Source organism: Macaca nemestrina, chromosome 2, assembly GCF_043159975.1.
Source record: "Macaca nemestrina isolate mMacNem1 chromosome 2, mMacNem.hap1, whole genome shotgun sequence".
Classification (NCBI taxonomy): Eukaryota; Metazoa; Chordata; class Mammalia; order Primates; family Cercopithecidae; genus Macaca; species Macaca nemestrina.
Genome location: NC_092126.1, coordinates 113,951,178 through 113,964,285, shown reverse-complemented (window position 1 = coordinate 113,964,285; position 13,108 = coordinate 113,951,178). Strand labels below are relative to the sequence as shown.

General features: G+C 56.3%; 1 protein-coding gene across 4 annotated transcripts in view; it reads left to right on the top strand.

Annotated features, from left to right (window-relative positions):
* Positions 1-13,108, top strand: part of LOC105480493 (calcium voltage-gated channel auxiliary subunit alpha2delta 2) — a 140,697-nt gene that overhangs the window by 58,483 nt on the left and 69,106 nt on the right. For all 4 annotated transcript variants that reach the window (XM_011739465.3, XM_011739462.3, XM_011739463.3 and 1 more), the window contains exon 3: positions 11,041-11,157. In XM_011739465.3, coding sequence (XP_011737767.1) covers positions 11,041-11,157 — 117 coding nt within the window. The remainder of the gene's footprint in view (positions 1-11,040; positions 11,158-13,108) is intronic.

The window sequence follows — 13,108 nt, the reverse complement described above, 5'->3', positions numbered from 1 at the left end:
GTGCCTTTTCTATGAGCCTAAGTGTGAGACTTGAGCAAGATCTGCAAGGGGTTTCCTGAGTCCTGGGTGTGAATATGGTGAGGTCAGTGCATGTGACCTGGTATGCAAGGTCAAGTGCACGTGCCTGCAGCTGCATTTGTGCACTGGTACAGGACAGGTCCCTGGGATCACCTTGCCCCAAAAGAGGCCCTTGATACCATGAAAGGCCATGGGCTCATCTTCTGGGCTTACCTTCATCTCTCTACCCTTATCTCCCACACCTGCCATGCTAAGATCTCATGTTTTCACAAGAGCAGCCAGCCCGAGGGCCTCAGCAGCACCTCTTATTGTGATCGGGGCTGTCATTGGTGCTGTCATTATGTGGTGACATCTTTAGCAAGTCTCAGCAGCACAGGACAGAATTCCAGCCTGTGAGGCCAGGAAAGTTGGTCCCTGCAGGACAGAGTGGATCAGGGAAGGTGCTCAGGGCCTTGGGAGCGACCCTGGAAGGCGGTCCCATGAAAAGCCACCAGCACCCCACACTTGACCTTCCATCTTTGAGGAATGCCAAGATGGCCTAGCTGAGGTAGCTCAGGTCTCTGCAGACTGTGAGGGTGAAGGCTCAAGCCAAACCACGAGGCTGCTTAAGGGCAGAGCGGAAATTCAGACCCATGGCTTTTGGCCATTCTTGGCTGTGGGTGCAAGAGACTGGGAAGTCTCCTCTCTGGGCAGATTCTGACCCTCCTCATCTGTAAGATGTCCACCTCAGTGTCCTCATCTGTAAGATGAAAGATGAAAAGCCAGCCAGCTGCTGACCACCTTCTGGGTGCCCTTGTTACAGTAATCTCCACCCCCAGGGCCTGACTGGTGGCTTTGGGACAAGGTCTGTTTCTGGCCACTCTGGAGTCCTTGGGGGACCTGCCCAGCCCCTGAAGAAGGTTACTTACCTGACCTATCAGGGCTGTGAGGGGTGGATGGAGGTGATGCAGAGAAAGCAGATTTTGCCCTTTGCTCCCTGGCCTCAGTTCCATCTCATGAGGCACTTACGGGGTGAATTTCTTTTTTTTTTTTTTAAGATGGAGTCTCGCTCTGTCGCCCAGGCTGAAGTGCAGTGGCGCAATCTCGACTCACTGCAAGCTCCGCCTCCCTTACGGGGTGAATTTCTACCAGCTCTGGGCTACAAGGACTCTGGGCCACAGTGACTGTTTCATCTCCGACGAGAGCTCTATGGCCCATTGAAACCCACTGGAGGCCGGGCGTGGTGGCTCAAGCCTGTAATCCCAGCACTTTGGGAGGCCAAGACAGGCGGATCACGAGGTCAGGAGATCGAGACCATCCTGGCTAACATGGTGAAACCCCGTCTCTACTAAAAAATACAAAAAACTAGCCAGGTGAGGTGGCGGGCGCCTGTAGTCCCAGCTACTTGGGAGGCTGAGGCAGGAGAATGGCGTAAATCCAGGAGGCGGAGCTTGCAGTGAGCTGAGATCCGGCCACTGCACTCCAGCCTGGGCGACACAGCGAGACTCTGTCTCAAAAAAAAAAAAAAAAACCCACTGGAGCTGAGACATGATTGGGCGTCCCCTCTGGCCCACCAAGGGTCCACTGGAGCCTCTGCCCACCTTGGCTGCCAGAGCCCTTCACTCCCACCCTCCCAGCCCACTGTCCCTGAGTCCTGAGAGGTGAGTAAGGGGGGCTTTAACCCATTTTACATATCTGAAGATGGAGGCATGAGAGTGAAGGGGCTGAAGACGCCAGATGGCAAGGCAGCGGCCCGACTCTGGGTCTGTCTACTTGGGCTGTTGTAGGGTAGAGGGGGCCGTTTGTCCTGCTGCGAGGGCAGGGTCCTTGTCCAAGGCCAAGCTGGGCCAGGGCTGCTCGAGGTGGTGAACGGACTGAAGGGCAGGCCAGGCTTGTCTGCGGGCCAGATAACTGAGCGGCAGTGGGGTCCTGGAACAGATGGCTGGGGTCTCAGAAGCCCAGTGCCTCAGGCACCTCCACTCACTGCCTGTACTCTGCAGCCAGTTTCTCTGTTTCCCAGAGCTGTCAAATGACGAGGACTCCATGGGTTATGCGCTGAGCCCTGTCTGGCCACACAGAGGACCTGTCATCACTATCCCCATCCTTCTGCAGTTAAGAGGCTGAAGAGTTCTGATGAAAGGAAGGCAGGGCCAACTGGGTGGGGAGGCAGCGGGAGAGAGCAGAGCCAGGGTGGGTGGCAAGGGGGCCCAGACGCCGACACAAACAATCTGCTTCCCATAAACATGGGCGCCCACACCAGCCGGCCGCCACCCGGCGACTTCTGTGAGTTGGGAAAGTGCGGGTATGTTTACTCGCACTCCCCCGTGCCAGCTGGTATGCTGGGCACAGCTTCCCTCCCAGCTGCCTCGACAGCCGGCGGCTCCCAACTCAGGGAGGGGGAGCAAACAGGGGCCCCTGGTTCTTGCCTGCAGTTTGGTTCACCTTGGGCTCAAATTCCCCACCCGATGCTATTCCAGGCCACATTGAGAGGATGGGGTCCCCGAGAGTCTCCATGGCTGGTGTCCATGTGGCTGTGCTATGCCAGAGTTGTCTCCCCTGCTCTCCAGCCCATCTGAGTAGACAAAGGCCTGGAGGCTGGAGCTGTCCAGGGACACTTGTCTTGAGTTCAGGCAACAGATGCCCCTCCAGTGGGGTCCATGCCCTCCTCCCTTCTACCCCAGCTGCTTTCTCAGTAGTTGCTTCTCTCTGGGGTTTGGTCAGTGCTCCAATATTTCAGCACACCCAGAACCAATGGATGCCAATTGCAGGTGGGTGAGGTTGTAGGGAACCAGTGCCTCATGGACCCTGGGATGTGTGGGTCTCCATGCCTCAGATTCTCTGCTCTGTGAATTCTGTGAATACCTTGTCCACTCAGCAGTGGCACCTGCAGGAGGTCATGCATCATCCCAGGAGGTCAGGGCAGATTCTTGGCTGTGAAGTTGTCTCCATGGTATTGTGCCACCCACCCCAAGGCCTGAGTCAAGCATCTCAGATCAAGGAGTGATGGGAGCTCAGAGGCAGGGGCTCAGGGAAGCTGCCTGGGGAGAGTGCTTCTTGGGCAGGCACTCAGCAGCCCATGCTAGAGCATTAACTTGTGACTTTGGAGATAACATCATGGATGGCTCTGGTCCTGCAGCATTTGTTCGGAGGTACACAGGAGTGCACCTCATGCTGGCATAGGCAGACAGGGACACTGGAGTGTGCCCCCTCTCTAGCCCCCATGCCCAGGGCCATTTGGGATTGTCACCTCTGTAGTAGGGAGACCTCATTTGATTCTTTCTCACTCCCAACCTGTCCCCAGAGCATCCCCGTAATCACAAAGGGAGCCAGAACTTAGGGAAGATAAAGTCACAGACTGCAAGCTTCACATAGGCACACGGCCATAGGAATGCTGTTATCTAACGATGGCAGCCTGGAATCCAGCCACAGTGCTGGCTAATGATGGGTGAATCCCTTCTCAGCGTTCCTGACAGCTGGGCTGGAATAGTCCCTGTGGCGGGGGGGCTCACTACTTATCCAGGTGTTGCTTTCAGGCTTTGGGAGCCCTAAGTGTGAGAAAGTTCCTCCCGCTTCCGAGCTGGAATCTACAACCCTGTTCACAGAAGCTATCAGGAACCTTGGAGAAAGGACCTCTCATTTTAGAGCTGGGTGGATACCATTTCCCTCTAGAACTGTTCTCCCCTGAGATACAGGCCTTAACACTGGTGGCCTCACTCAAGTCAGGCCTGGTGTAAATGGATAATCAGGATTGCCACAGTTTTCAAGTCAGTTTGGAAATTCGCATATGTTTCAGAGAAGCAAAGGGCTACACCCAGGAATGGGCCATGCCTAGTGTCTCTGGTGGGTGGCACCTTGCCTGGGGGCATGTTCAGGGCAGGCCTCACAGGCAGGCTCTGCACAGGGGCAAGCACAGGGAGGTTGGCACAGACTGGCCCTTGCTTGGCTGGGAGGATTTGGTTTATTGTTTTGTGTTGGGTTTTGTGTCTTTTGAAAAACAAGAGATTGAGCCTTTTTATGACATGGATTTTACAGCGTAACGAGGCAGCGTAATTTCCCATTCTCAGCGGCAAGTGCACTTTTTACACTAATTGCATAATTAGACATAATGTACTAATTGCGGTAATGGATGACAGTCAACTAAACTTTAACTTTAAAAACAGGGAGGCGTTGTTGGGGGTGGTGGTGGGGGCGTCAGGCCCCTGTGAGTTTTGTGAAGGGAATCCTCCTGGTGAAAGCTCCTAGAAGTTGCCTCTTGAGGATGAGGGACCACAGCCACCGGGCCTTTCTTACCTTGTGGTCAGTCACATATCCCTCCTTCCTGGAGGATCCCCCTGTCCCCACCACCTGGATATCTACTCCCCTTGCCCTCACACCCTGTCTCCCCAGCTTCTGTTCCCCAACAAGTCCCTCTGCAGCCACTGAGCAGTCCCTTATCCCTGCTTCTCCCAACCTTTGCACCTGGCGCTACTGCTGCCAAGCGTCCCTTGCCCCATCCACCCACAAAAACCCCTGCCCAGCCTTTCAGACTGCTCAGATGTCCTTTCCCCTGGAAAGCCCTCCTCAGGCTTTTTCTTGCCCCCTACCACCCCGGAGCAGACTAGCCCCACTCCCAAGTGTCTCCTGCACACCTCCCTCTGCCGCCACCTGTCTGGGCATCTGTCCCCTCTGGATAGAGAGTCCCAGGAGGGCAGGGATGAGGTCTGTTCTATCTCTGCTGTTCCAGTGGGGATGTAAGGAAGTGGGGGTAGGGGAGGATAGTGCTATGAATGGGCCGCCCACCCAGGAGACCAGGCCAGGCACCCTCCTCCCTGCTTCCACACTGCTGTGTGACTTCCACTGTAGCCTGTGCAGGCCGATTGTAATGGCCTGGTTCTGTGTTTGTGATGCCCTCTAGAGAGAGTGTTCATCCCAGGTATTCTCTACTAGATATGAAGGGGAATTATGAATGGGACAACCATCACCACAGTGTACAAAACCTGTGTGTGACAGGACACCATATACAGCTGACCATGGGGCCACCCCACCTGGGATGGTGGCAGTGTGGCATGGCCACTTAGGAACCTAACATGGTGGTTGGCAAATGTCAGCAGCTGATGAAGCATGTAACTGAGTGGCACACAACCCCCCTGCCTGGGCACCGATAGTGTGCCCTGAGGGCTCCAGGGGCCCCTTGCCCTACTGTAAGCCCTGTGCCAGGCTGGTGAGGGACTGGCCTCAGCCCCCACCTGGGGAGCTGTCAGTCACACACCCAGTCTTGTGGCTGGATTAGGGTTTTTGTGCACCCACCCTGGGGCAGCCCCTCAGTCCCATCAAGAACTAGGCTATAAGGGGAGCCCTGAGGGGTGCAGCCTGTCCTGGATCTGTCCCAGGAGCTGTCAGTGGTAGAGAGTTCCCAGCTGCCTGGCTACCCCATCAACCCTCCAGTCTTCAAGGTGGATTTGCAGTTATGTCAATACCCTGTATTTTCTCACGGAGGCAGAAGGCCAGGTTAGCAGCCTAGAAGGGGTGGGTGAGGTGGGGGACCCGGACCTGGCTCTGCCTTGACGGGCTAAGGTCCTTGAACTGGTCACTACCTGTCCCCAACTCCCCTACCTCCTTTTTGGCCCATCTCAGGCTTCCTAAGCCACCACAAACCCTCAGCCACCCATCCAACATCCCTGACATGAGTGTAGCCCAGTCTGGCAGCTGACTCCGACCTCCAACTGCAGACCCTGTGGCCTCTTGAGGTGGTTTCCTCCCCAGGGCTTGTTCATTTGGGTCGGGCCTCAGGAGGCTTCGCCCACCATCTTTCGTCCACTGGCTGTCCTCCCCACAGGGGCCTAATGGGCAGTTAAGACTTTGACCTGGCTGCTCCCTGTGGTGAAATGTGGTGAGGGGGGCGTGGAGCGCCAGTCTCCCCGGAGTCATGCCTCAGGGCTTAGGCCAGGGGTGCTGGAGCACCTGGCAAAGCCCCAAGGTGAGCTGGGTCTTTGAGGAGACAGCTGGCAGCAGGGCCAAGCCTGCGTCAAATCTTTCTTGTTCCATTTTCTTTCTGATTTAATTTTCCAGAGATTAGGGCTGTTGGCCTTCACTGCGGAGAAGAGCCTCGCGTGCAAGTGCCTGTTTTGACTCCCAGGGTTGGGTGGGTGCTTAGTCGATTGGGCTGGCCCTGCCAGTCTTCCCCTCATTCCCCTCTAGCATGGCCCTCGCACCTTCCAGGGGCCACAGTCTTTCAGCGTCTGCCTGCATCCGCCCCAAACCCTTGAGGCCTGTGCCTGAAGTTCATCCCTATGCCTCTTTTCCCGTGGTCTTGCCTTCAAGTTTAGGGATAAAGGCAGGGAACAGAACTGTACAAAGAGTATGACCTAAAGCAAGGGCTTTGGATTTGACCCAGTTCAAACCCCAGTTTCGCATGTGCCTTAACCTCTCTGGCTTCAGTGTCCTCCCTGCCACATGGAGATGATCAGAATGGACCCTCCTCAGGGGTCGTAGGAGATCAGTGAGGTCACGTGTGTAAAGCACCTGCCCCAGAGCAGCCAGAGCTAACACTCGGGGCAAACAGGGCTGTTCCTGCAGCCCCCTTGGCTCTTCCTCCTTGCTTTTCCCTGTTCTCCTTTCTCCTCTCCTCTCTCCTTTTCCTCTCCCCTTCCAGCTTCCCCCTTGCCCTAGGCAAGTTCGGTGGTAGCTCAGGTCTGGGGTGTCCTGCTGCTGACTTTCTGAGACTTTGCAAAATACCTTCTGATTGGGGCCTGTCCAGGTCACTTGTCCTAAGGCCTTTAGCTTCCTGTGGTGGCTGTCTATGTTCCAGACACGTTGGGGCTGGTGACTGGACTCCCGTCTCCCAGGCAGGACTGTTAGGAGCTGTGGGAACGAGGCTGGCTCCCTTTGCCCCTGCCAGCATGCAGGCTTCCTGTCCAAGGTCACCATTCCTGCAAGGGTCCTCCAGGCTTGCCTCCCACTTGTGCAGAGTCATGGGGGAAGCAGGAGGCTGGGCAGAGGGTTCAGGGCTTCTAAGGAGGCATCAGCCCCACGAGCCCTGTGAAGCCCTAGGCCGGAGAGCTGGCCAGACTTGCCTTGATGCCTAACTAAAGAACTGCTAGAGCTGAGAGAGGGTTGGGGCTAGAGCCAGCCCTGGGGGAGGGGAGAGGTGGAGGGGCAGGTCTCCATCACTGGTGGGATAGAAGTGCCCTCAAGGGAGGAGGGCACCAGCTGAGCCATGGTCACCAGTATGTGGAACAGAGTGGGGAACCAAGGATTCCTGGGAACAAGGGGCTCCAAACAGACTCCTGAATTGTCCCTTGGGACATCAGCCACCCCTGTTCTCCCTGTTCCTCAGTCCTCTCCCGCATCTCCACCTGGCTCCAGTCTGCCACCCTGTCCCACCAGCATCCTGGCACTCTCTGTGGGTTAAAGCTGCTGCCTCTCCCTCCCTATCACTGCTGGCACAGAGCTGGGGTACCCTGGGATCGGTTGGGCCCTGTCGTGCTCCTCAGTCCAGCAGAGGTGGGGCTGTGCCAGCTGTGCTGCTGTGGGAGCAGTTGGCTTTTTCTAATTAACTCTCTGGGCCAAGGACATCAGCGGGCATTGCCATCCTGCTGTGGTGGTTGAGGCCCTGCATCCGGTGCACCCTGACCTTTCTGCCACTTCCCAGCTGGCCCGAGGAGCCAGGGCTAGAGGCTGGGGCTGGAGTGGGGCTAGCCCTGGGCAGAGTCTGTGCACTGGAGTTGCCCTGGGCTCTTCTGGGCTCCTGCTGGGCCTGCAGGTGGAAAACACCTCCCTGGACCACATCAATGTAGAGATGACCTTTCTCCCAGGGTGGGACCATCTGCTGGGCTGTGTCACTTAGATCTCCTGGGGATTTGGGGCTCAGCTCAGGGCCCACCCTAGAAGATAGGGACAATCGGGGCAAGTTCAGGGGAATGTTGAGAGGAGGGCTGTGGCACTAGGGGCTATCATTCGAGGACTGTTGTACCTCAGGGGCTCATTTGGGATTGGGAAGCAGGCTTGGCTGGCAGTGTGACCAGCCCCTGCACTTCTGGGATTCTGCTTTCCTCTCACCAGAAACCCCTTCCAGCCCATTTCCCTGGCCTTGCCCTAGAGAGGATTTAGACAGCAGGGCAACGTGGAGGGGATGCAGAGACAGTGTGAGTCAAGGTATAGCTGTGGGAACTGGCGTGGGCTGGAGACCCAGAAGCCTGCAGTCACGTGATAGGTCAGTGGGCTTGATGGGCCCCAGGTGATGGCACCAGGGCTGGCAGAAAGATGCTGTGGTGGGTCCTCCGGTAGAAATAGAAGAGGAAGAAAGCACAGTGGATGCATCCCTAGGCCCTGAGGGCTCTTGCAGCTGCAGGCAGAAGGTGAGGAATCAGACTTGGGCCCAGCTGGCCCCAGAGCTCTGCTTTTGGACATAGAATCCAGCATATGGATTTGTCAAGTGTCCACAGCACACAGATATGGTGCTTGGGAGAGAGAGAAGGAAGCTGGCCATGGCTGTGCCCTATCAGTGGCGTCCCAGTGTCTGGGCTCCACCGTTATCACCTCTGGGGCCGAGGCTGAGGTGTCGGAGACAAGGACAGGGTGGCTCCAGTGTGGGAGACTGCCCAGGCCAATCTGGGAGAAGGGGGTGGGGCTAGAGGTGGGCAGACCCTAGGAGACTGAGGCTACCAGCTCAGGAATGCAGGCGATGGCTTTGGACAGCCCCAAGTGTACAGATCTAGCAGGGAGAGAATGGGGGCAGGGAGGGACTGTGATTCCATGTGCAGAATTCTGGTGATCCCAAACAATAGCAGTAACAACAGCACAGGCTGCTCAAGGCATGGGTTTGCTGTCCCCAGCCCAAGAGGTGGGGACTACTGTTCTCTTATTTAATAGATTAGTCATGGAGGTTCAGAGATGAGTGACTTTTGGTAGAGACTCAGCTTCCAAGGCCTCATGTCACCTGTTGGTGCCCTGAGGTGTGGACCTGCCACCTAGAGACCCGCTCACTCTGCGGCCCCCTGATCCCCAGCACAGTCACCATGCCAGGCTGCAAGGGGCACCCTGGAGCCCAAGAGGAGGGACTCCTGGACTTTCCCAGGAGAACCACATGGTCCTGCCTCAGATCCTGGGGCTGTACACAGCCATGGACAGCCAGACTGTGGCTGCACCTGAGAATGACCTTGACAGAGGCTGAGGTATGAACTTCATTACAGGCCAGGAGAAGCCGGGCAGCAGTGCCCCCTGCTGGTGCAAGTGGGTCGCGGCGCCACTCTCCAGAGGCATCGGTGGATGTGACTGAGACCATGGCCACACAAACCCCAGAGTGAACTATCAAGGATGGCTGAAAGCCGATGGGGTATCTGGCTTTGCCACTCAATCACCTGGCCTTGACCTGTCCTCTCCTGTTTCTGTGCCTCAGTTTCTCCAACAGTAAGGTGCTAGGCTCTAGATTCCCTGCCTTTCCTCAGTGATCCCTAGGGTCCAACCCCTCCTCACCCTCTGTCTCTATCACTGTCTGCCTCTGTGAATCTCTGTCCTGAGGCAGGGCCCAGGGGCCCAGGGAACATCCTGGCCTGGCACTCACTCAGGGCCTGTCTCTTTCCTGGCCATGTGGCCAGGCCTCAAGTCTCGCCCCCTGATTGCCACTGCTCTGCTGGAAGGAGCGACTTCACCACAAATTATTTTGTTCTAAAAGAAGGACAAAAAGAAAAGAGAAGCCGGGAGGGATGGGGGTGGCGGGAGGAGGAGAAGATTGCCTGAGCCGGCTTTGTGCGGTGCTTTAACCCCTGGACTGCCAGGCACTGGGTAGCGGCAGGGCAGGGGCTCTGGCAGCACCCAACCCCCTCCACCCCGTCCCCCTGTCAGATGACAAGGTCTTATCTCCCTGCCTTCTCGCTGTCACTCTACCGACCTTATCTCTCACTGCTTGTCTGTCTTTCATCGGCTGCCTCTCCCCCCTCCTTATCTCCCTTCATCACCTCCTCTCTGTCGCTCCACATCCCTCCACTTCTGCTCAGCCTGGTGGCACGGCTCAGTCACAGCAGCCTATTCTGTGACCTCTGGTGGTGAAGGAGCCTGTGCTTGGGGCACAGACTTCCTTGGGTCACCTGAATGAACACATGGACCCAGTCAGGCTTGGAGACACATGCCGTGGTATATGATGCATACAAATGCACACACACACACACACACACACACACCCCCAAGACCCAGCCGTGAACAAAGACGCTTGCAGAAATCTGCTCCTAAGACTCACAAGCCCCTGGGGGGTTAGAGATTCTAACCCCACCCCAGCCCCAACATGCAGGCACGTGCACACAAATGGATATGTTGAGCCATCTCTCTCTCTCTCTTTCACTCACACACACACACACACACACACACACACACACCATCAGATTTACACTGCCACACGTGCCTGCGCACCGACCCACCCCCATTGGAGTAAGGCTGGGCAGATTCAACCTGCCCCTTCCTCCCTGGTCCCCATTCCCCATATTCTGTGCCCTGAATGACAGAGGAGCCGGTAGGATTGCCCAGCGCTCCTGTTAGTTTCTGCAAGAGCCCTGGGGCAGCACCCACTAAAAGGGGTCCAGATGCCTGAGCAGTGCGGAGCCGTGGCTGTGTGTGTGCACATGCATGGATGTGAGCATCTTCTTGTTGGGATGGGGTGTGTAGTGTGTGCTTATTGACTCCATCTCCCCTCAACCTCCTGCCTCCTCTTCAGCCCACCCTTCCCCTCTGCTATTCACAGTTACCTTGAGCTAGTCAGGGGGGGCTGCTCATGACCCTGAAAGGGGGGGCCCTGAGGCCCAGAGAAGGCCGTGACAACCCCATCCCACCAACCACAACGACCAACCTAAACTGGGCTCTCATCCCAGATGCAAGCTACGGAGCCCCTGGCCTTGCCCTGCCTTCAAGTCTGTGGGGGCGCTGGCCTTCCATGCCCTCTCTCGGAGGCCAAAGACAGGGTCTGGGTGCGGGTGAGGACTGTGCTGAGGTGAGCTGTGCAGAGGGGTATGCAGGGGCCATGGCATGGGGACATGGGACCACCTGGTCTCACCCCTGGCTTCTGCTTCCTTCCAGATTTACAAGGACAACCGGAACCTGTTCGAGGTGCAGGAGAATGAGCCTCAGAAGTTGGTGGAGAAGGTGGCGGGGGACATTGAGAGCCTGCTGGACAGGAAGGTGCAGGCCCTGAAGGTAGGTGTGTGTGTTGGGGGCGGGGGTTGGGGGGGCGCTGAGGGAGGGCCAGGTGGAGAGGTCCTGCACCATGAGGGCAGTGTCCCGAGCCTTCATCACATGGCCCTGCTGAGTTCAGCTGGGCCAGCATCAGCAGGGCTGTGCCCACGTGGAATGTGGGCAGCCGCGGCAGGAACAGGATGATATTTTCTGGAGTAGCTGCATGAGAGGTGGTGACTTGGAGTCTTGGGGCTCTGTGTGAGCCTGAGGCTGGGACTGGGGCAGGCCCTACCCCTCCCTCCTTCTGGGCCTGGGGTTTTCCCATTCTTCTGGGTCCCCAGGTTTGTTTATGGGTGGTGCCCTGGATGGGCTCCTGGTCAGGATAGTGACCTGCTGCTAGTGGAGTCTGCCGCTGAGGTAGGCTGCAGGCTCTCTTGGAGGGAGTGTCGAGGGGCTCTGCAAGCCCCACAGAGAAGGCCACATAAGGATGGGGGCTGCTCTGCCCATGGCTTTGAATGTTTCTCTGCTCCCTCATCTGGGCCCCTATATTCAGAGAGGTTGTGCCTGTCAGCCTCAGGCCACTGTAGTTCTGAGGGGTAACAGGAACGTGCTGGGCTGCCATGACAAAGCAGGTGGACCCCTGGCAATCAACTCATCCAAGGGAGAGTAGGTGGGATGGGGCTTCTCAGCTGCCAAGTGACCAGGGAAGGTCGTATGTAAATGAGAGGCATCCAAGCTTCCCCCAGATCAGAAGCATACCTGCAGTTGCTCCAGCCTGTGTCAAAGACAAACTAATCCAATAAAAAGGAACGAAGCTGGGCATGGTGATACACACCTGTAGTCTCAGCTACTCAGGAGGCTGAGGCTTGAGCCCAGGAAATCGAGGCTGCAGTGGGCCATGATCGTGCTGCTGCATTCCAGCCTGGGCAATAGAGTAAAAATCTCACCTCTTTAAAAGCAAAAAAAAAAAAAAAAAGGAATGAAGTCTCCTGATGCTTGCTACAACATGGATGAACCCGAAAACATTAGGCTAAGTGAAAGAAGTCAGTTACAAAAGACCACATATTGTGTGATCCTATTTCTATGAAATGTCCAGAATAAGCAAATCCATAGAAATGGAAAGTAGATGCATGGGTGCCTGGGAAGGGAAGGGATAGGGAAGGCCTGCTAATGGGTACAGGGTTTCTTTTTCGGAGTGATGAAAATATTCCAAAATTAGATTGTGGTGATGGTTGCACAACTCTGAATATACTAAAAGCCACTGAATTGTATACTTTATTTGGGTGGATTTGCGGTGTATAAATTGTTTCTCAATAAAGCAGTTTTTTTTAAATGAGCAAGTCTACACAAGCTGTGCCCAGGCTCAGGCCAGGGTCCTGGCTGGGTTAAGTTGGGGTGGCCACCCCAGCCCACACCCTGCCATATCCAGTCCCCAAGAGAGAACCAGAATTTCCTTCTCCAGGAGTTTGAGCCCTGCTGTCCCCCATGCCTGTCCTTATGTGACCTGGGGCCATGGAATAGGTGGAGGCTGCTTCTTGGGGCCAGATTCCCAGAGAAGGTGGACTCTGAGGACATCCCACCCAGAGGACCCAGAGCAGGGCCCCACCCAACCTTCAGGATCTCCTGGTCATGAGTGTGGGAAGACAGCGGAGAGCAGGCAGAGCCACACCTTCTGCGGGGATAGCAGCCCATTACTCTTGCCTCTCTCAGCCAGTGCATCGCTCCCCACCTTCTTGCCTTTCTGAACTGGGCGGGCCTGGATGCCCTTCTCCTGCCTTTCCCTTGTTCTCCGACTCTGTCTCTGCCCCACTTCCTTCCAGATCCTTCATTTGCACACTACTTCCCAGCTTTGCTGCCCCCTGTCCAGTTTACAAATGTGGGCACCCAGCCCCAAACTTGTGTTGGAACTGTCTGATAAATGTGGGAAGGGGCAGCCCTCAGGCCTTTCAGCCTGCCACTCACCCAGGCCATG